Source organism: Podarcis bocagei (genome assembly GCF_964188305.1).
Source record: "Podarcis bocagei genome assembly, chromosome: 16".
Lineage (NCBI taxonomy): Eukaryota > Metazoa > Chordata > Lepidosauria > Squamata > Lacertidae > Podarcis > Podarcis bocagei.
Genome location: NC_138142.1, coordinates 24,574,188 through 24,594,620, shown reverse-complemented (window position 1 = coordinate 24,594,620; position 20,433 = coordinate 24,574,188). Strand labels below are relative to the sequence as shown.

Genomic DNA, 20,433 nt, shown 5'->3' with positions numbered 1-20,433 from the left:
GAACCGCTGTAAGATCTTCTGATGAAGGGCAGTGCAATTAATTAATTATAAATGAATAAATGCGTCAGGATTAGTTCTGGGGTTAAGGTTAGGGTTACAGCTAGGTTTGAGGTTACAGCTGTTGTTAGGGTTAAGGTTGGGAGTTAAGATTAGGGGTGGGGTTATGGTTAGCATTAGAGATAAATTTGGGGTTTGGGTTCAGGTTCGCGTTAGGGTCAACATTAATATTGGTGTTGTGGGTGGTGACCATGCTATTGTTGATTTGGGGGTTTAGGGTTAAGGCTGGGGTTGTGTGCACCTCCAAATAGCACTGTGCTATGTGTCACGAGTTAACAACAGAGTCTAACTTTTACCTCCATGGTTGGAGGCAGTAATGTTTCTGAATACCAGTTGCTGGAAACTGCAGGAAAACTCAGGCCTGGTTTGCGGGGCTTTCCACAGGACGCTGGACTAGATGAGCCATTAGCCTCACCCAGCTGGCCAATTTTATAGATTGTATTTATATCCCACCTTTTTCTCCAAGGAGCCCAAAGTGGAATACATGAGCCTCCCTCATTTAATCCACCACAACAACCCTGCAAGGTAGGTTCGGCTGAGAGTAAGTGACTTGCCCAAAGTTGCTCTGTGAGCTTCAGAGAGGTCTCTCCCAGGTCCTAGTCTGCCACTCTGACCACTACAGCACACCTCAGAGTGGTTAACGAAAATGTTTATGAGCGCACGTGTGTGTTTTAATCAACAGAAACATATAGACAAGTTGTAGATTAAAATAAAACCATCTCCTTTTATTTTACATTTCTCTACAAGAATTCAAGTGGGACCCAGATCCTTAAAAGTCTGCTATAAGAATTTAAACTAGAATTCTCCTTGTTTGCCAGCCTACAACTGAGAACAACACTAGAAAGCTTTTTTTTTGTGCCAATCTGATCAGATCCCTCATCTGTCTCTGTCTTCCAGTCCCTAGCCTTTCCGGGCTCCTTTGGTTTGTTGCTCTTTCCAGGTTCTTCTCATTTTGCGACATTAGTGCTAAAATGTCCTCATGGGAGGGAAGTAACCCCTGCAGAAAGAAAGAATAACAGGCTCAGTTTCAGCACAGAATAGACAGCTGGCGCCTGAAGGTGATGCCAAACATTTAAAGCACATTTAGCGCATACTGCTTGTCTGCAAAGAATCTCGGGAACTGTAGTTTCCCTCCCCTTGCACAGAACTGCAATTCCCAGCACCCTTAACAAACAAACAAGCCCACTAGCACTGGTAAGGTGGAAGGCAGGGAGGCCAACAGTAGGTGGCGCCACAGTGAATGCCAAGCAGAGCCAACTAATTGGAGGAGGAGGAGTAAGAAGCTGATAGGCAGTGCCAACCACTGCACTGGTTGTAAGTCAGAAGGCAGACTCGTGCAGGCTGCCTGAGTTTGGTGGGGCAGTGAGTGCCCTATTTGCTCTTATGGACCCATCTCCACTGGTTGGACTCTATGACCTCCAAATCGCCTCTAGGACCCTATGCTCTTGCCCAGTTTTGTTCCATTTTGACAGGGCTGGATATGCTCCCAGTGCATAGGTTTCAGAGCAGTAGCAGGGACCCTCTCAGGGTTAGGAAACTCACAGCCGTCTCTCAAACCCCAACGGAGAGCCAGGTAACGAGGCACTTCCCCTCACCTCCATGCCGAAACACTCACCGCTGTTGTACTTGCACTGCTTCAGGGCCTCGTTGAAGCCCTCGCACAACGTTAGGTCGCTCTGGTTGGTAGCGCAGTCGAGGAACTGCTTTATCTCGTAGTGGCAGGGGCCAAACTGGGATCCCTGATAGGCTGGCTGCGGCCTGGACTCCTGTAGACAAGGAAAAGAGAGGAGTAAATAACCGCAGGTGAACCTTTCCGAGAAGGGACTTCACCCAGGGGGAAATGGTTTTGCAGACGTAACGTCTCCCGATTAATCAAGGACAGCTCTACCAAGCTAATCTTCCAGGCAGGCTTTGCCTTTAATTAAACCCATAGCCAAACGGCTTAGTGTCAAAGTGTCTACTTTTAGCTGGCAAGAGTCATCCCACAGAGGTCAAGAGGATGCCCGACTCTCCATCTCCAATGATGGCCACCACCCGGTCCCACCTTGCATAAAATAGGTTTATATGCATGCACAGACATTTCTCCCCCATGGCTGCTGGAGAAGTCTTTCTCCTGAGTGTGTGGCATGCAACAACCCTGGGAGGGCAGGTGGGTGTGGCTTGGCTGGAATGGTCTCCTGGGCCAAATGGAGAGGCCTAGCATTCAGAATTAGGCCCATGGCTGGTGGTTCGAACCCACCCAGAGATGGCTGTGAGCAGGATTCTTGAATGACAGGGGGTTGTTGTTGTTGCTGCTGTAATTATTATAATATACCACCCTTCATCAAAAGATCTCAGGGCATTTCACAAAATAAAATGACCCTTGGGGTACCACCCAACTCTTAGATTCTATGAACACTCTCCTGCGTCAGATTTTAGATTGTAATCTCCTCAGGGCAGGGGTTTATCTTCTTGTATGCTGCATTACAGTGCATAACCATAAGGCATATCAGCGGTTCTCAAAGGGTGTGGTGCACTACACTGGTATGGCAGGAGAGGATGTGAAGTGTGGCAGGAAGATTCAAGGACAATAAAAGAAAATGTAAACATTTCAGTATAGGATAGGATAGGATCAAGATTATTTTGGGGGGATATACAACCAGTAACAGCATCCACAACTCTCTTCAAGAGCATTGGCTTTTCTTCTACAGTTCTCCACGACATATTGTTGTGAACAGGGATTTTCAACTCTGTCAAATATGAAAGATCAGAAGAGAGAAAGGCTTCTCCATGTTGAGGCGGCGAGTTTGTTCATCTCAAATTAGACCCAATATAAATGAGAAAAAGCAAGCTCACGCCTCTCATCGAGTTTGTACACATACTCAAGGTACATATGTAAGACGCTTGTTTATAATTATATTCTGGGATTGATTCCTGTTTTTATGTAGCTGCATTGTTTTATACTTTCCAGATGCCCCATGATCGTATCATAAAGTGGTTGTGTTCGATGTATTTCTTGTCGGTAAAAAATTTGGTGCAGCACAAACCATTTTTTTATCCTGAAAGCGTGGGCGCAGATGAAAGTTTGAGAACCACCGATATAGATGAAGAACGAACCCACAGAAAATTGCACTGTTGTGCATTTAGAAGGCTAGCAGTCATTCCTGCACCCTTAGCGACACACACACACACACACACACACACACACACACACACGGAGCAACTTGGCAATTATAGCCTCACCTGGACAGCACTGCTTGCTGGCTTGGCCGGCTCGGCACTGCTCCCTCCGCTGAAGGCCCCGGTGAGTGCGCCGCCAACCACATGACCCACCGCAGAGCCGACAGCCACACCTGCCGCGGTCGTAGCCATCTGGGCCATTAAGCCAGGCTGTTGGGGCTGAGCTGGAGCAGCCATTGCTGAAGGAGGAGGGTGAGCTGGGGGGTGGGCATGAGATGGTGCTGGGCTGCTGAGAGAAACAGAGGAGGAAAGAAAAGAAACAATGGAAACTTGGTTCAGGGTTTGCAAAGAGAGCGGTCTTCTCCAACCTGACAGACTACGACCCCCACCAAACCCATGCAGTGCATCATGTTATAAATTTCTATCAGGTCTATCAAGCGGGGCTGTTACAGTAAACTTTTAGATGCATCACAGCCCGCTGGGGAGTGGGAAGAAGAAGAAGAAGAAGAAGAAGAAGAAGAGTTTGGATTTGATATCCCGCTTTATCACTACCCGAAGGAGTCTCAAAGCGGCTAACAGTCTCCTTTCCCTTCCTTCCCCACAACAAACACTCTGTGAGGTGAGTGGGGCTGAGAGACTTCAGAGAAGCGTGACTGGCCCAAGGTCACCCAGCAGCTGCATGTGGAGGAGCGGAGACACGAACCCGGTTCCCCAAATTACGAATCTACCGCTCTTAACTACTACACCACACTGGCTCTCCAGCGGGTTACAACGCAATGGGAGGAATTTGATGTCACACTAAGGAGATCGCTCCATCAACACAAACGTGACACAACCATCTCTCCGCCCACCCCAATGCCATTCTGTGGGTTCTCTCAACCAGAGTTCAAAATTTGCCAGGCACATTTTGCACCTGTCTGCCGGCCACTTGCAACCAAGTCAACATGCCCGGGCGCCAGGATGACTGACACCTGGCGTCTCCACCATCTGGAGGTGCATGCCTGGAGATCCTTGGATCTGGACTGTGTTCACACACTAGTGACAGATCCTGTAGAATTCGACCCATCACATTTTATCTGCACAATCAGAATGAATTTCAGGAACCACCCAAAAGTCGTATTGAAAAATGGCAACTAGGCATTCCGTTTTGGCGACTGTAACCCTGGTCTAAGAGGCCATTTGGCACCTAGCTTATATATCTGAGTTTCCAACACTGCTCTCAACGGCCCCCGGAATCTATTTTGTGGGGCAGACAGGGGGAACTTTTGGTTTACTTCTGACCCACCAGGGAGCAGAGTTCACTTTCTTTCAAAACAATCTAAACACGAGACTGACGTTAACCAGCAATTCCAAAAGGTCACCTTGGGATGTTCGGCGATCTTTGCCATCAAGTGCAACAGCAGGTAAATACAACTCATATATTAGATTTGTATCCAGAACTTTCTAGTCTTCCCTCTTCCTCATCCCAAATCCTTGTATGGTGTTTATGTATTTACAGTATCTCTGGCCCGCTCTCTAGTGAATATTTTTAGTCTGCAAACCTGGAGAGCTGCTGCCAGCCAGTGTAGGCAATACAGTGGTACCTCGGGTTAAGTACTTAATTCATTCCGGAGGTCCATTCTTAACCTGAAACTGTTCTTAACCTGAAGCACCACTTTAGCTAATGGGGCCTCCCGCTGCTGCCGCGCCACTGGCACACAATTTCTGTTCTCATCCTGAAGCAAAGTTCTTAACCCGAGGTACTATTTCTGGGTTAGCGAAGTCTGTAACCTGAAGTGTCTGTAACCTGAAGCGTATGTAACCCTAGGTACCACTGTACTGAGCAAGATGGACCAATTATCTGACTCTGTATTAGTCAGCTTCCTGTGTTCCAATATCCTGACCTCAAGCTATCTTAACACCTCCATGAAGCAACAAGTTCAATGCTGGAAATTGATGGGGGGAAATCTAAAACTTCCCAGTAAACCACTGAACTGATTGCTGCTGCCTTTACCAGGGAAGGGAGAGGTTATAGAAACACAGCCTTAGAATGTTCCAGAACAGAGCACCTTGCAAAAACACACACCATAAAACCAAAACAGTCACATTTTTTTAGAAAGGAAGAAATACAGCACCCTCACTACCAATATGATTTTGCAGTTTAAGACTTCCAAACAGCCTCTTCTCATTCTAAAAAGTGGAATCTCATTATTTTAAACAGGCCTGATGTCACTGATAGCCTTCAGATCTACGAGCAAACCAACAACCTTCAGCTACCCACACTCTAAATCAGTGACGCACAACAGAACCTTCTAGGTGTTGGTTCCTAATTTGTGGAATGCCCTCCCTGCTGAGATGCATCTGTTACCCTCCTTATTATCTCTCAGGAAAACATTCCTGTTTTCCTAGGCATTTGATGGCTGAAAGATACTGTTCCTAAGTGACCTTGAAATTATTACTCTTTTTTTACCAACCCTTCACCCTAAGGTCCCGGGACAGGTTACAACCCAGCTAAAAACTCAAATCAGTAGAGCACGAGACTCTTAATCTCAGGGTCACGGGTTCGAGACCTACAAAGGACAAAAGAGGGTTGGACTAGATGACCCTCATGGTCCCTTCCAACTCTACGATTCTGTGAACTTACAATCACAGGAATAAAGTGTGTTCTTTTATAAGGCGGGGGTCCAGCTTAGTGGTAAGTGTGACAGTTTTATGTTTCTATTTTAGTTTTCACTGCTACCCTTTGATGTCTGTTGCCCTGGGTATCTCTGGTAGGAAGGGCGGAAGAAAAATTAAAATCAACAACCTCCTTCCTAATGAATTATTTTTTTTTTGGAAAATGTGAATCGGGAGCGACCTATTTCCAGTGTCAGAACTCTGCGTTTCTGACCAACAAAACAGTCTGGTGTAGTGGTTAGAGAGACAGTCTGAGGCTAGGGAAAACAGACACGAAGCTCATTGCATGACCATGGCTGGGCCAGCTGTTCTCTCTTAACCTTGCCTACCTAACAGGGTTGTTGTGAGACAAAAACTGAAGGGAGTGAAGAGAGGTCACCTTGAGATCCTTTGAGAAGCGACAGAATATAAACGCAATAACCCAAATATATAAAGAAATGTGCGTGTACACATAGGTTTTTCTTTCCTCCTGGTATGAGGCAGGGGTTGATAGGGTTTTTTCCAGGACAGAGGGAGGGCGTAACCTCAATAAACCTCGGGTCCTTGCAACTGCTCCTTGGAAAACTAAGCCCTTTCTTATTTAAAGGTGACTTGCCAACCTCGCTGCTCAGACACTGCCCTCGTACCTGGCCACAGTCGACCGGGATCCCACGCTCCTGCTGCCCCTGGGCATGTTTGATCCTCGGTCTATTTGCACCAGCGCTGCTCCTGATTGCCGGCCGGCCTCCTCCTCCCGCTGCTGCTGCAAGACACTCCGAGTCTCCTTGAACTCGATCGTTGCGCAGCTAGTTTCAAGAATGGAACCCACGTGGTTCAGCATCAATCATTAGAATTAGAACGCTCGCTCTGAGCAGGCGCAAAGCCGCGCAGCCAATGAAGTCTCTGCCCTCTTCTGGCCCACGCTAGTTTGGAGACACTTCTCCCCGCCCATTCACAGACACCTTTCCTCCCCCTCCTCATAGAGCTATAAATTGTAGAGGCGCAGCAACGCCGTCTATTGACGCAGCTTCCTGGTTCCTTTTGACGATTAGGTAGATATATTGTAAATTTGTTTTAAACCTGGAGGTTCTCTTTATCTATCATATCTAACAACTGCTGGTGATGCTCTGTCAGTGTCTCTAGCCCACTTTTAAAAGCCATCCAAGCCAAGGCAACGAAGCCCACAATACTCAGTCAAAAGATAAAGAACCCCAGTTGTTTGTTGGACTACAACTCCCATAATCCCTGGCCATTAGCTATGCTGGCGAGGCTTGATGGGTGTTGGAGTCTGATAGCCTCTCCATGCGTGCATTATCTGGATCACCTCACCCTAATAGCTGCGTAGTTTAATTGCCTTCCAATGATTAGAGGGAGGGGGTGAAATATCTGCTTGCTTTCTCTGTATCATGCAGAATCCGAGTGTCTTTGACTTAAGAAAACCATACAATAGAGCACAGTGGTTTTCCCCATGTTACTGGGAGCGGGGTGGGTGGGAAGACACAAGCAGAGCGACTTGTGTTCAGGCGATTATCACATTGTCCTGACTATAGCAGAGGAGGTGCTGCATAATAGCAAAAATAAAACAAACAGATGGCACTCTTCTCTCTGTGTGTGTGTGTGGTACCAAGGTTGCTGGTAACCATTACAGTGGTGCCTCGCAAGACGAAGTTAATCCGTTCCGCGAGTCTCTTCGTCTTGCGGTTTTTTCGTCTTGCGAAGCACGGCTATTAGCGGTTTAGCGGCTATTAACAGCTTGGCGGCTATTAACGGCTTAGCAGCTTTAATAAAAAGGAAACAAACTCGCAAGACGTTTCGTCTTGCGAAGCAAGCCCATAGGGAAATTCGTCTTGCGGAACGACTCAAAAAACGGAAAACTCTTTTGTCTTGCGCGTTTTTCGTCTTGCGAGGTACCACTGTATGCAACTGGCAAGTGACTCAGAGAAGGTAGCCTTCATTTCCCGCCACAGGGCTTGCGTGGGTGTGTATTTCAGTGAAAAATAATAATACCAAAGTCCACCTGCCTTGGAACATCTTTCCTGAGTTTTCATTTGAATCCAGCTTCTCCTTGTATAGTTGAATCTTACCACACACAGGTGGGACCTGCAACATGATGTTGCAGCATAGAATGCTATTGGGTGTTTCAGCCTCTTGGCCAGATCTGTTTCCAAAATGTTGTAGCTCCATTCCCAGGGCTAAGGATGAGCAAATAACTAAACTTTTGTTCCCGTGTTTCTAATTTTTACAATTTAAAGTTCAGCTCTCCAGATTTCCACATCGGTTTGTGATTTTTAAAAAAACCCTCATGAAAATTGATTAGCATTTTACTGTAAGTATCTCCTAATATACTCATTTATTTTCCCCAATATAAGCCATTTATGTGTGCTATTGTCCCTAATGACTGCCAGTGATGCGTGGATGGATATATCTATATCAATCTAAATACGGTACATTCTCCAACAGTGGCTGGAAATATGCCTATGAAACTGGGAACAGAAGATGTCTGCAGCCCCTTCTCCACATCTGGTTGTACTGAGGCAAGCTGCTATTGCAAATGGAGGCTCCATTAAACTAGCAGAGCCTAAGGCTGGATCTACACTGATCTATAAAACGCGGTTTTAAAAAAAAGTTACATAGCTCTCAAATGCAATTTCCCATTGACATGTCACTGCTCTACAGTGCCCTCTAGTGTCACATTTTTATAATGCATTTTTACAGCTATAAAAAGAAAAGGACCACCTTCAATTGTAAGCTTTTAATTCAAAGAACGAGAACAAAGCATAAACCACAGCCCCTTGTCAACAGAGGGCTATAAACACAAGTGACAATGTATGTGTGCAGCATTCAAAGATCTCCCAAGAACATCAAAAGGCCTTGTTACACATTGGTTTAAGTGACACATTTTTGGGGGGCAGAGGAGAAACATTTCCAACATTAGAGACCGGTATATTGGCAAAATGAGACTGAAGGCAGTGGGGTGAACCTCATCAAAAACACATCATGGACAAAATAAAGCAGAAATTTCTAAAATCGATTGCTGATGAGGACACTGGGATCCTGTGGAGATACCAAGAGAAACTAAAAATAGCCAGGATACAAGCAGAGGACCAAAGCCCAGGGAGAGGCATCATCCAGCATCTTAAGCACAAACGATGGAGCTGCCGCAGGGTTGGCACTGCCCAAGGCCCACATTTCCGTCCCTGACTCTGCTGCTGGTCTTTCTCCTCGCTGTCAGCACTTGTCCTGAGCGAAAGAGCAGCGACAGGATCAAAACGAAAACTTCCAACATGCAAATAAAAAAGGCTCCCATTTGTGGTTTAGTGTAACAATTTTTGGTTTTAAGGAGAAAAATGGCGTTTGTGGTTTGGTTTCCCGAGAAAAACTGGACAGCCAGCAATTCCTGCTTAATGTTATCCCACTCCCTTTGAAATCCCAGTTTCACAGCTTGCAAGGAATTCAGGGCTAAGTAACTCAACAGTCCCAGGAAAGGCCTCCTTGGAACAGGGCTGGGCTGAGCTTATGAATATTTGAAAGCCTAGAGCGTTTTGTTTGGGGGGGGAGACACTGCCCCTATGCATTTCAAGGTGGTGTAGGGAAATTTCAACAGCAGGGTGGAAAACTCATCAGCAGCTCCATGCTGCTGACCACAGTGTTTAAACCCCCAGAATTTATGCTATAAGATGATGGGAGCTGTTTTGAGGGATGTGAGAATCTATATAGGCTGGCAGCAAAGAGGATTCTAGAGGAGTGTGAATTCTGTGCATCCCTCCACCCCAAAAAATGTCACCACGCCGCTCCAAAAACAGCCAAAATGCCACACACACACACAAACTTTTGCGGAGGACCACAAAAGAGAGATGTTTTGCCACAGTTCCTTTGTTGTTGTAACAAATTCATTTACTGCACTTCCGACTGTCCCCCACAAGAAACTATGGCCAATCATCTTGCAGAATCAGCAGAATCTATCTATCCCTGTTTGAGTTTCAGGAACAGCTTGGAGCGGGGGCGTCACTTATTAGTCTTCAATCCAGTTTACTTAACACTACAGGAAATGGGAGTTCTAAAGACAGCCTCCTTCCATTTGTGCCCCTCTTGGAATACAACTCGTATCAGCCCCAGCCAGGTTAGCCTATGGCCAGGGATGATGGGAGTTGTAGAGGGCTGAAGATCTCCGTTCTAGGAGAAGAAATCAGAGCAGGGGGAGGATGGGGTGCTGGAAGAGGCGGGTTTTATTTCCCAGATAGCTGATTGTAGAGCAACGGCACATAGTTGTCCCACTCGGCCTGGTAGCATGTTCCTGCCACGGGGGCCCCCAGCTTATACTTATTGCGGAAACTTTCCACTTTGAAATTGCCCCGTTTATCCCCGGACCGGTTGCTGAGGATGGGCTCGTTGCATTCCAGCTCCTGGGCTTGCTCGTAGACCAGCCACACATAGCGATGGAGCCCTGCAGTGTGCGAGAGAGAAAACAAGGGTTGCGCACCTGCGTCAGGAGGAAGCGATCACGAACCTCCCCTCCATCACACTCAGGTCACAACCATCCAGTAACACAGTGGATCCCAAAGTGGGTGGTGCCACCCCTGAGGGGGCCGAGGGATTACCGGGGGGGGGGGGTTGCTTAGAGGCAAGGGGAGGCAGGAGGCTGCTGGGAGGTGTAATAGTTTATCAAATTTTGAAAAGCTGGTCTCACTGGATCAAGGCCATTAATTTTGCCGAATAAAACTAAATCGTTTGGATTTCGATGAAAAGTGCAACTCACTGTTACTGTTTTGAATTTTATTATCTTCCTTGGTGGGTGACGCAAACCACTATTCTGAATAATGCTTTTTAATAGGGTAGGGAGCACTGGGGATGAGTTTATCAAACCAAGGGGCGTGGTGGCCCAACTTTTCGGGGTGTTGGTGGGGAACCATGGCAGTAACACACGCACAGGATTCTGATTTTATTTTATTATTTTGCAAATAATTTTTGTTGCTTTATTGTAACAAAATATAGTCATACCTTGGTTCTCAAACAGAATGCATTCTGCGAGTCCGTTCCACAAGGCAGGAACCGCTACTGAAGGCCGTCTGCCTGGTTCCCTGTAACTTTGCTTCTTGCTGTGAGGGAACCGCTAGAAGGCCCTCAGAGCTGGAACTCAGTGTCCAGGCTGATTGATGGGGGTGACAGGGCCGAGGCCATTTAGGGCTTTAAAGGTCAGCACCAACACTTTACGGAAATGTACTAGGAGCCTGTGTCCTTATGCTCTTATTTCAGCCATGCAAATTCCTGAAGCAGAATTGTTTAGCTTTGCAGCTTTTCTTGTGCTGTTTCCAACCTGCCCTGATCCAACGGGTCTGCTTTTCCCTGCAAAGTGCAAGCTGAGTCAAGACACTCAACAGACCTTGCCTTAAAGCAATGGAGCCAGCATTGCTGCTTCCTTACCTGTTCCCTTAGGTGGTCCAGATCCCACGTAGTCCGACAAGACGGTGCCGCTGCTGATGTCGTTGCCTTTCATATTGACCACTAGGAAGTGGTGCCATTCCCTAGAGAGAGAGAGCGCATCTGCCTCAGTTTTCCCAGAGTAAATCTTGCAGGAACACTAAAAAATTAGACCCTCAAAGCAGTTTAGTAAAAACGTAAAATAAAACCGAGAGGGAAAAAATCACAAACATACTTTAAAACATACAAAAGTAAAAATACTAAAGAGATTAAAATTAGCTCAACTTTCTAAGCATCCGGGTGGACTTGTCTCAACAAGAAGGTTTTTAGCAGGAGCCAAAAAGAGGGCAGTGAAGGTTGCCTGCTTAATGACAATAGTCAGGGAGTTCCTATTCTTAGTCTTATACAGGTGCTGCCAGATGCTGATGAGGCTCTTTCCGGTGGCAAGCAATCAAGACTTTACTGCCATCAGCCCAGTCCTGTGGAACTCTCTGCCAAGAGATACAGCAGAAGCCTTCTGTTTCCACTTTTAGATGCACTTTTTCCTGCAAATCCTGGTTTCCCTTCTGGATCAAATCTGGCATGGACATTCTGGATCTCACAGCCTGCCCCTCTCACCTGAACTTTGGGTTTTTCCTGCTCGGTGCATCAGGGTCAGTAAGGACCAAAGTGTAGAGCTTTTCTGCACTGCAGTTCTCCCAGTCAATCTTCGTTGGGCGATTCTTGACCTGCCAGAAACAAAACGGCAAGACCTTTAGAACCTATTCAAAAATATAAAAACGAAGACAACACATTCACCATCATCCAGCCAAACAAACAAACAAACAAACAAACAAACCATGCCTTAACCAAAGTCACATTCACACAATACTTTTAAAGCACTGTGACGCCAGCAGCAATGGCTCCCCCCACCAAAAAAACGGGGGAACTGTATTTGTTAGGGGTGCTGAGAAATTCAAGGAGGCCCCTATTTGACCCCAAAATGACGCCTGAATTTTTTTGATATTGATACTGCATTTTATGTTGTATTTTAAAGTCGCATTTTAATAAATGTTTTATATTTGCTGTTAGCCGCCCTGAGCCCGGTTTTTAAACCAGGAAGGGCGAGGTATAGATAATAATAATTCTGCTCCCAGAGCTACAGTTCCCAGTGGTTTGACCATCAAATACTCTTCATAGGGAACTTTGAGAACTGGCAGGGGCCTCCTAACAACTCTCAGCACCTTTAACAAACTACAACTCCCAGAATTCCACACGGGACAGTTATATACAGTTTTCCTGCAGGGGCACCAAGCACAGGCCTGCAGCTGGGATTCACTTAGTTTAGGGATGAGGATCCTGCAGCCCTCCAGAAATTGTTAAGAGCTGCAATCTGTCATTGGACTGACAGGAGTCAGCTGGGGTTGATAGGAGTCAGAAGATCATGTGTTCCCACCACTGGTCAAAATCTAACGGGAAAGAGGGAGCGGAAAGGCTGGATTTTATATAGGGGAACTCAGAGACAGCCCACCTGTCATTGAATATGTGTTCATTCATAAGTGCACCACTGGGACTGGTGTTTTCTGACAGCAAACATAGGAAGCTGCCTTCCTCCTTCTTCTTCAGCTCCTATGTTTGCTGTCAGAAAATACCAGTCCTGGTGGGAAACTTACAGAGTATACCTAAAAGAACAATGTAAAAATTTAAATTCTTTGGCAGGTTTGGACTGACCTCCGCATGACAGTAGGAAATTTTACAAAACCAATACAATTGAGACAATTTGGGAGAGAAAATGGAAAGTGCATAGTTGAAAATGTAACTTAGGAACCACATTGGGGGGTGATCAGAAGTCATAATGGAATCTGTTACGTATGAATCTAAAAAAAATTCTTGGTAATATGTATCGATTTTTGATTGCTTTTGTCAATTGTTTTTCTTTGTAAAATTAACAAAGCATTAAATATTTTTTAAAAAAACAACACCGGAAGCTGCCTTATACAGAGTCTGGCCATGGGTCCATCTTGCTCAAGCTTGCCTGCACTGACTGGCAGTCGTTCTCTAGGGTTGCAGGCAGGGTGCTCTCCCAGCCCCACCAGAAGATAGGAGGGATTTGAACTTGCGACCTTCTCCAGGGCCGCAATCAACTTAGCCGCAAGCAGCAGCAGCAGCTCCGCACCGCTCCCGTTGCCGGTGACGCCTCTCCCGGAGGGTGCAAAGGGCGACGGGCAGGCATTGCTCTGCTCCGGCGGCGGGCGCCCGCGCGCTCCTCCCCCTTTGCTGCACGCCAGTCCCGGCACGCGCTCCAGGGGCTCCGGCAGCAGCCTGGCATCGGAGGAGGCGGGGCAGGCCAGACCTGGGCAGGCCGCTTGCAAGTCCCAGCCTCCCTCCTCGTCCTATTTCAGGCAGATGCCATATTCTCAACGGTTGCACTTTTGGCACAACTCCTCCGCCCCTTTGGAAAAAAACCAACCCCAAATCTTATCGTTCTGTCTATTCTAAAGGAAACTCTGCAGCGAACAGATGGATGGCAAATTAAAAACCTCACTGTCTTAAAATAAATTGCAGAACTGATGCACACAGACCCTTCCAATTGGGATTCCTTTGCCGTCATCCTAAAGTGCACATCTTTCTCGGTGGAGGCAAAAAGCGCTCTGCGCCTTTTCGAAAGCAAGGCGCTTTTAATTCTTAATTTTTATCTGCTTGCAGCGGATCACCAGCGCTAGACGAGGGAGGCCATGAACCACGCGCGGGCCTTCCTTCCTCGCGTGGTTACAAACGCAGGATATATTTTATTTTCTACAAAAGGGAGAGGTCCCACTGCGCACCTAGCAGACGTTTTCTTGGGTGATCTCGACCCAAAGAGAGACGGACGCATGCAAAAAACAAAGCAGGCGCCGCTTTTCGCGTTGAAGGGGGAAGGCAGGGCAATTGTAGCCATTGTGCAAAAGGCTGGGGAAGCGTATTGCATCTTGGGGGGGGGGGTTGCAATTTCTTTGCACGGGCCGGGATTGTGGCGGGAGTGGGTTACCTGGGTGGGAGTGAGGACTTTGCCCAGCTCGTCGATCTCCACCGACCCGTAGTTGACCGAAAGAGGAACCGCCGGCTTCTCATCCACCTCCAAGAGTTCTAGGGATACGTCCCAGTCAGAAAGATCTACCGCCATCTTCGCAAAAAGAAAACACCCAGAAAGCCGCTTGATCTCTCCCGGGCAAAGATCGCGCGTGCAGGCCCCCTACCTCCCCGTCCTAGCAAGAGAATCTGGTGCTAGATGAGTGACAGCGACCTCCTGTAATCCTAGAGGAGGCGGGACCTATCTGTCTCATGCCCATTGGCTCTTGGTAGAGGGAGGGGTGTGCTGGTGGGAGGGGGTTCTTTGGAAAGGTGGGGTCGAAGCCTCTGGAAATGTCATAGAGCAGAGATGGGGGGGTGGTCCTGGCATCCCCAGTCTAATGTGGTCCCCCCAAGCTCCCCACCCGGCCCTCGAGACCTGTGCCGCCTATGGACTTGAAAGTGCCTGCATAAAAAGTAGATATTAAAATTTAAAAGGGGACAACTTTTCTAATCAATCAAAATATTATAATCACCTAAGACGCCCTGTTTGCTCAGAAGTGACTTCCCATGTCTTAAGAGGGGCAGTTAAGGGCTCAATGGGGCTTACTTCTGAGTAAATAGAAATAGGATTGCTTTCTAAGGACTGCATTTTTTTTAAATTATTTTTTAATTAAACACTTTTAACAAACCAAATTATCAGCCCAAATAATCAATTACATCATTTTCCCCCTTCCCCCCTACCCTCCCTCTCCCCCGCACCAAGGACTTCCCTCAGCTCCCCTCTCTGATTTCTTTGCACCTACTGTTCTCTGCATGTTATAAAATTGTACAAATCCTTGCCTTATCTATCATGTGTTCAACTAATAAATTTGTGGATGTCTATTCAAAACCTGCCAAGGAGTCCAATTCATTTTGTTGTCTATTTAGATAGTTGGTGAAAAGTTCCCATTCTTCCTTGAAGTCATGCAATTTAGCCAATTCCACAGAGCTCACCACTTTTTCTTGCCACTGTTCTTCCGTTGGGATTTCCTCATTCTTCCATCCTTGTGCACTAAGGTCTGCAATTAGAGGGGTCAGGTGAAAAAGAGAAGGTGGGGCTTCTGCACCTTTAATAGTTGGTTAGAAGAAGGAATTCGGTTTTCTACGCAGCAATTTAAGGTGCAGGAGCCCCAAACTATTTTTCATTTGGTCACCCAGGCTGCAATCCAGAACCCACTTACCTGGGAGTAGGTCCCACTGAACACAATGAGGCTAACTTCTGAGCTAAAGTTTACAGAGAGGTAATCTTTAAGGTGTCAAAAGACTTTTTGCCGTTTCTACTTCTGAGCAGACAATGGTGCAGAGGATAGTTTGGCCACTCAGTGAAGCCTGGGATTCCTACCAAAAAAAGAATATCAACATTATTGATGTACCCATTGCACTGATGTCCTGCATTTCCACAAAAGAGTTTACATGGTCCTCTTCCTTCCTACTTTATGTTATCCTCACAACAACCCTGTGAGGTGGGCTAGGGCAAGAGTTGATTAGCCCAAGGGCGCCCAGTGAGCTTCTGAGTTGAGCAGGGATTAGAATCAAGATTTCTGCAGCCTTAGTCTGATGCAGTTGCCATCGTAGCTCCAGGCACCTTCGGTCTTTTGCAAAACAAAAACAAAGCAAAACCTTAAATATCTACAGTGCAATCCTAATCATGTCTGCTCAAAAGTAAGTCCTACTGAATTCAGTTAAGCTTATTCCCAGGTAAGTAGGGTTATTATTACATTCATTTTCTTCAGGCACACTATCTATGGGGGAGCCTGCGGGGGGGGGGGAGGAAGAGCTCCCCAATTTTCAATGAGGGGAGGGCCCCCCTCCATATTCTGCAGCTGGGTGGGCCCTGTTGGGCTTTGCGGAGGGTGTGACGGGCCCTGTTGGACGGGTGCCAGGCCTCCCTGATGTTCGATAGAACCAGGTGCACCTCGTTTTGTTATTCTCCCTTCACCACAAGGTGGCAGGACAGGTCACGGGAATTCCAAAGCACAGTAATAAAATCAGATGAATAATTTTCAACTTGGATTGCCAGACGGAGCTATTTTCTGGACCATCGCATTATGTTTCGAAGTAATTTAGTATTTGATGTGATATTGTAATTGCATTTTCGTGGTTCTGTTGTCAGCCACTTTGAGCTTGTTTTGTGGCATATACACTTAAATAAGAAAAAGAAAGAACATTTTGCTGCTGTTAGCTCACTTCTGAGCCTGCTGCTTGTTCTCACCCCTTCCCTCCCTGTTCCTATTCCACACACACACACACACACACACGCCTACTATACTTTCCTCCTGGAAGGAGCTTGGCCTCACTGTTTCTATATCCTGTTTCCTTGTGTATCCGGTGGAGGATGGTCCATTAGATTAGGGCAAATGAGGCCCTGCCCTACCAATCTGTGGCTGCTTCCAGCCGGCTTTCATCTGCCTGCCTTCTTTACTGACAGCCCCACTGGGCTGGTCCTGCCTGTCAGCTTCCTCCTCCTCCGTCTTAGGGCTGCCCCTGCAGAACTCAACAGGAAGTAGGGTGGGGACAAAACTAGAATATGTTGGCTCCACCAATCATTTGCTCTGGTGCCACCTACTGTGGGGCTCCCTGCCTTCCACCCTACCAGTCCCAAAGGGCACCAGCCACAACAACTCTGCCTAAGAATGTGGAGTACCACTGGGCTACGTGGCTTGGGGCGGATTCCTATGAAGGTGGTGCTGTGGTCTAAACCACTGAGCCTCCTGGGCTTGGCAATCGGAAGGTCGGTGGTTCAAATCCGAATGACGGGGTGAGCTCCTGTTGCTTTGTTCCAGCTCCTGCCAACCTAGCAGTTCGAAAGCATACCAGTGCAAGTAGCTAAATAGGTACTGCTGTGGCAGGAAGGTAAATGGCGTTTCCGTGCACTCTGGACTTTGTCATGGTGTCCCATTGCGCCAAAAGTGGTTTAGTCCTGCTGGCCACATGACTTGGAAAAGCGGTCTGTGGACAAACGCTGGCTCTCTTGGCCTGAAAAGCAAGATGAGCGCTGAACCCAATAGTCACCTTTGACCGGACTTAACCATCCAGGTCCTTTACCTTTACCTATGTGGCCTCTGAAGAGGTGAGACCATGCCTAATAATTTGTCTGGGACACCTTAATCCAAGGATGGAGAGCCAAGGGCCTACCAGGTATTTAATGGACTCCAATTCCCATCAGCCCCAGCCAGCATGACTAATATTAAGGAATTATGGGGGCTGCTACAGGTGCGGGGCTTGGGGCAAACTTTGAGGGGATAGGCGATGGAGTGGGTGAGATGTAAAAGGAAGGGGTTTGGCCAAGTGTGGGGGAAGGCGGTTTGGCAGATGGTGAGCAGAGCGGGCAAGAGTGATGGCCCTTAGAATATGTTTTAGGACCCTCCTTATGATTCCAAACGGTTTAAGCAGGTTTTCATATTGGATTTTTCTGCCCTGGGACTTTATGGTGAAAGGTGGTAATCAATAATAATAATAATAATAATAATAATAATAATAATAATAATAGGCAAGGACAGTAAATGGGAGGTACATGCAGGCCTCCACATACATGCTACTTTTAGGAAGCAAGTGGTGCCAATTTGTATGTTCCCTCACACCCTCAAAAAATAGACGGGCAAAGGGAGATCCTGGAAACTGAGTGTATTTGCACACTCACGTGCACACACAATCCTATATTGCTCTATCCTCACACATGTTGAAAAATGGTTTCAAAAACGAGTCTTTTGCCCCAGAGTGTTTGCACAGCTGGGATGTGGTTGAGCAGGAGTCCCTTGTTCTCCATTCCCCCAACTTAACTTTAAACACAGCAGCTATTGACTCCACCTGGAAGATGGCAAAAAAACAAAGCAAAACCCCTATTAAACACAGGATCTCAAAAACAGGTGTCAAGTCTTTATACCTTTTGAGCTCGGAATGTTTCCTGGATGTCGTCTTCCTTGGTCTGGATTTCATCTGGTGGCCTTTTCCTCCTTCCTAGTCTTTCTTGAGTCATCTCCCCCTGCTGACCCCTCACTTTCTTCTGAATTTCCTTGCTTGATACATCAACCATCCTCAAAATGTTGATCATTGTGGCATTGTCTAGGTGATGGCTTTTTGTCCTGCATTTCTTCCTTCCCTTCTTTGGCTTTTCTCTCCTTTTCCTCTCCTTCCTTTTCCTTTTCCTTTCTGCCGACTGTGCTGCGACGAGAAGCTCCTGGAAGTTTCAAGCATGGAGAACTGCACACAATCGGCTGCATTCCTTATTCGTCCAGCTCCTCTTAGTTGTAAACACCCTGCACCGCTCTTTGTTTATTGCTGCTCAAAATGGTAGGTTTCTCCTGGTTATCTTAGATCTTGTAGGTTGCCAAGCTCCTCCTCTGACACCTCTGGGTTGGCCTGTCTTCCCAGTGGACCTGCAGGCGAGGATGTTTGCAGAGGATGGTGCTACTACAACTTTCCCTCTCTGTGGGTGTGTTATGGGTGTGTACAGTTGTTGTTAATATCTTTGCTTAATGGCATCTGTTCTGTTTTCAGTTTCTGGGAAGCATAATCCTTCCTCTGTGATGGGGAGGAAACTCCCTTTAGGAAGCTTTTCCAAATGCACTCCCGTAGAAAGTGGGGAAATACTATATGTTCAGTGGATTATAATTAACTTGCGCAACAAAAGGTTGGTTGCTTGGTACCTGGGGAGGAGCAGCTGTGACAGGTGGCACTGCCAGGTGTGGAAACAAAGTCCTACAGGGATGGAGGAGAAACGAGATTCAGTGGGCATTTAAAGTCAAAACCTATCTGATCCACATTTTCCAAAACATGATAAAAACTCAGCCATTTTTCAAAATTTGCACCGAATTTTGCAAGGCAGATCTTCAGCCAAGTAACATATACAAAAATGCATATGCTAATGTAAGGTTTCCATAGAACTGCATCCATTAGTGAAAACAACACACACAATTGCATTATACTTGGGGAAGTTGCTTTGCAATTGTGTGGCTATTAGGCAAAACTGCAAACAAAACTGTGCAATTTAGGGGAAATTTGCATTCATACGCTGATGAATTTTCATAGGGACATCTTTTTAAAAAAAAAATCACAAAATGATGTTGGAATGAAGAGAACTGAAGACTGGAAAAATGTGAATCCTAGGAATTGTGGAGTTGGAAGGGACACCAAGGGTCATCTAGTCCAACCCCCTGCAATGCTGAAAGAAACTGAAGTCGACATATTCACCCCTCTTACAAGGCAGCCACAAACTCTCTTGGCAGAATCAGTCTTAGATGAACCACCACCCCTCCACTTCTCTTGCTCTCTTATATGCACTTGAATTTTGGACCTACCTTTTGTAAAAAATTATCAAGGTATTTTATTTACTTAAAATTTACTTATTTACTTGAAACCTATTTGCTGTTGTAATTATTACCAGAATAAGCGTTAGTGCAGATGGCTGCAGCGCGATAGCTGCCAGGAGTGAGATCAGAGGTCTGTGCCGGTTCATAATCTGCTACTGAGCGAAGTTCAGCTTGTTACTCTTAGCGTAAAAAGCCCTTAAAAACTTGGGACCAGTGTACCCACGAGATCGCCTTAATCTACATATGCCCACTTGACCACTTTGATCTGCAGAATTGGCCCTGCTACAGGGGCCACATACGGTAGTACCCCTTCTGTATTTGTAAGAACTCAATCATTTGGTGTGGCAGTCCCTACCCTTTGGAACTCCCTGCCTATTGAGCTCAAGCAGGCGTCTTCGCTGCAGCGCTTTTCGACGCCTGCTAAAAAACATTCCTGTTTAGGCAAGCCTACCCAGATGCTTACAGAGTTGAGGTAATTTTAATCCCTTTTAGTATTTTCACTTTTCTATGTTTTAAAAGTAGGCTTGTTTCTTGATTGTACTGTTTTATCTTTTGTAAAGTTTTGAGATTGTTGTTTTTTCCAATTAAGCGGTGCATAAATTTTATGAAATATAAATTTTAAAAAAGTGTAGCAGTATGTGCATAGGAGCTCCTTTGTCCATTCCAATAAAATATTTGAGGGGTTCCCCCCCCAGTCGATGGGCATTGTTATTCAAATGGTGTGTGTTTCCCCCATATTGTGATCGATTATGTACGGCGGGGCTTACCCGGGCACCCCAATATTTTA

The 20,433-nt window shown here is 46.4% G+C and overlaps 2 protein-coding genes and 1 long non-coding RNA gene across 4 annotated transcripts; all 3 read right to left on the bottom strand.

Moving 5' to 3' along the window:
- Positions 1–754: 754 nt before the first annotated feature.
- On the bottom strand, positions 755–6,720 carry CHCHD10 (coiled-coil-helix-coiled-coil-helix domain containing 10). 2 transcript variants are annotated; one of them, XM_081175319.1, is made up of 4 exons: positions 6,498–6,720; positions 3,280–3,502; positions 1,673–1,823; positions 755–1,054 (listed from the first exon to the last, which is right to left on the bottom strand). In XM_081175319.1, exons 1-4 carry the CDS (start codon positions 6,689–6,691, stop codon positions 1,035–1,037), a joined length of 588 nt encoding a protein of 195 aa, XP_081031445.1. In that variant the 5' UTR covers positions 6,692–6,720; the 3' UTR covers positions 755–1,034. The 2 variants fall into 2 exon arrangements, with proteins under 2 accessions (XP_081031445.1, XP_081031444.1); XM_081175318.1 differs by having other exon boundaries at positions 3,280–3,505; positions 6,498–6,719.
- Positions 6,721–8,587: 1,867 nt separating this feature from the next.
- Positions 8,588–14,527, bottom strand: LOC308576170 (phosphatidylethanolamine-binding protein 1-like). Its single transcript, XM_081175320.1, has 4 exons — positions 14,276–14,527; positions 11,887–11,996; positions 11,272–11,372; positions 8,588–10,294 (listed from the first exon to the last, which is right to left on the bottom strand). Exons 1-4 carry the CDS (start codon positions 14,408–14,410, stop codon positions 10,077–10,079), a joined length of 564 nt encoding a protein of 187 aa, XP_081031446.1. The 5' UTR covers positions 14,411–14,527; the 3' UTR covers positions 8,588–10,076.
- A 533-nt stretch (positions 14,528–15,060) lies between these two features.
- LOC308576175 lies at positions 15,061–18,973 on the bottom strand. The gene is made up of 3 exons (XR_014003124.1): positions 18,221–18,973; positions 15,519–15,675; positions 15,061–15,356 (listed from the first exon to the last, which is right to left on the bottom strand). It is a non-coding gene; the product is annotated as an uncharacterized lncRNA (long non-coding RNA).
- Between the last annotated feature and the right edge of the window lie 1,460 nt (positions 18,974–20,433).

Coding starts and splice junctions, on each gene's coding strand:
- CHCHD10 (XM_081175318.1), bottom strand. CDS start 6,691: ATGCTGAACCACGTGGGTTCCATTCTTGAAACTAGCTGCGCAACGATC. Junction 3,506..6,497: donor TCCCGGTCGACTGTGGCCAG/GTACGAGGGCAG, acceptor TGTTTCTCTCAG/CAGCCCAGCACCATCTCATG. Junction 1,824..3,279: donor CAGCAAGCAGTGCTGTCCAG/GTGAGGCTATAA, acceptor CCTTGTCTACAG/GAGTCCAGGCCGCAGCCAGC.
- LOC308576170 (XM_081175320.1), bottom strand. CDS start 14,410: ATGGCGGTAGATCTTTCTGACTGGGACGTATCCCTAGAACTCTTGGAG. Junction 11,373..11,886: donor AGGAAAAACCCAAAGTTCAG/GTGAGAGGGGCA, acceptor CTCTCTCTCTAG/GGAATGGCACCACTTCCTAG. Junction 10,295..11,271: donor TGGACCACCTAAGGGAACAG/GTAAGGAAGCAG, acceptor CGCACACTGCAG/GGCTCCATCGCTATGTGTGG.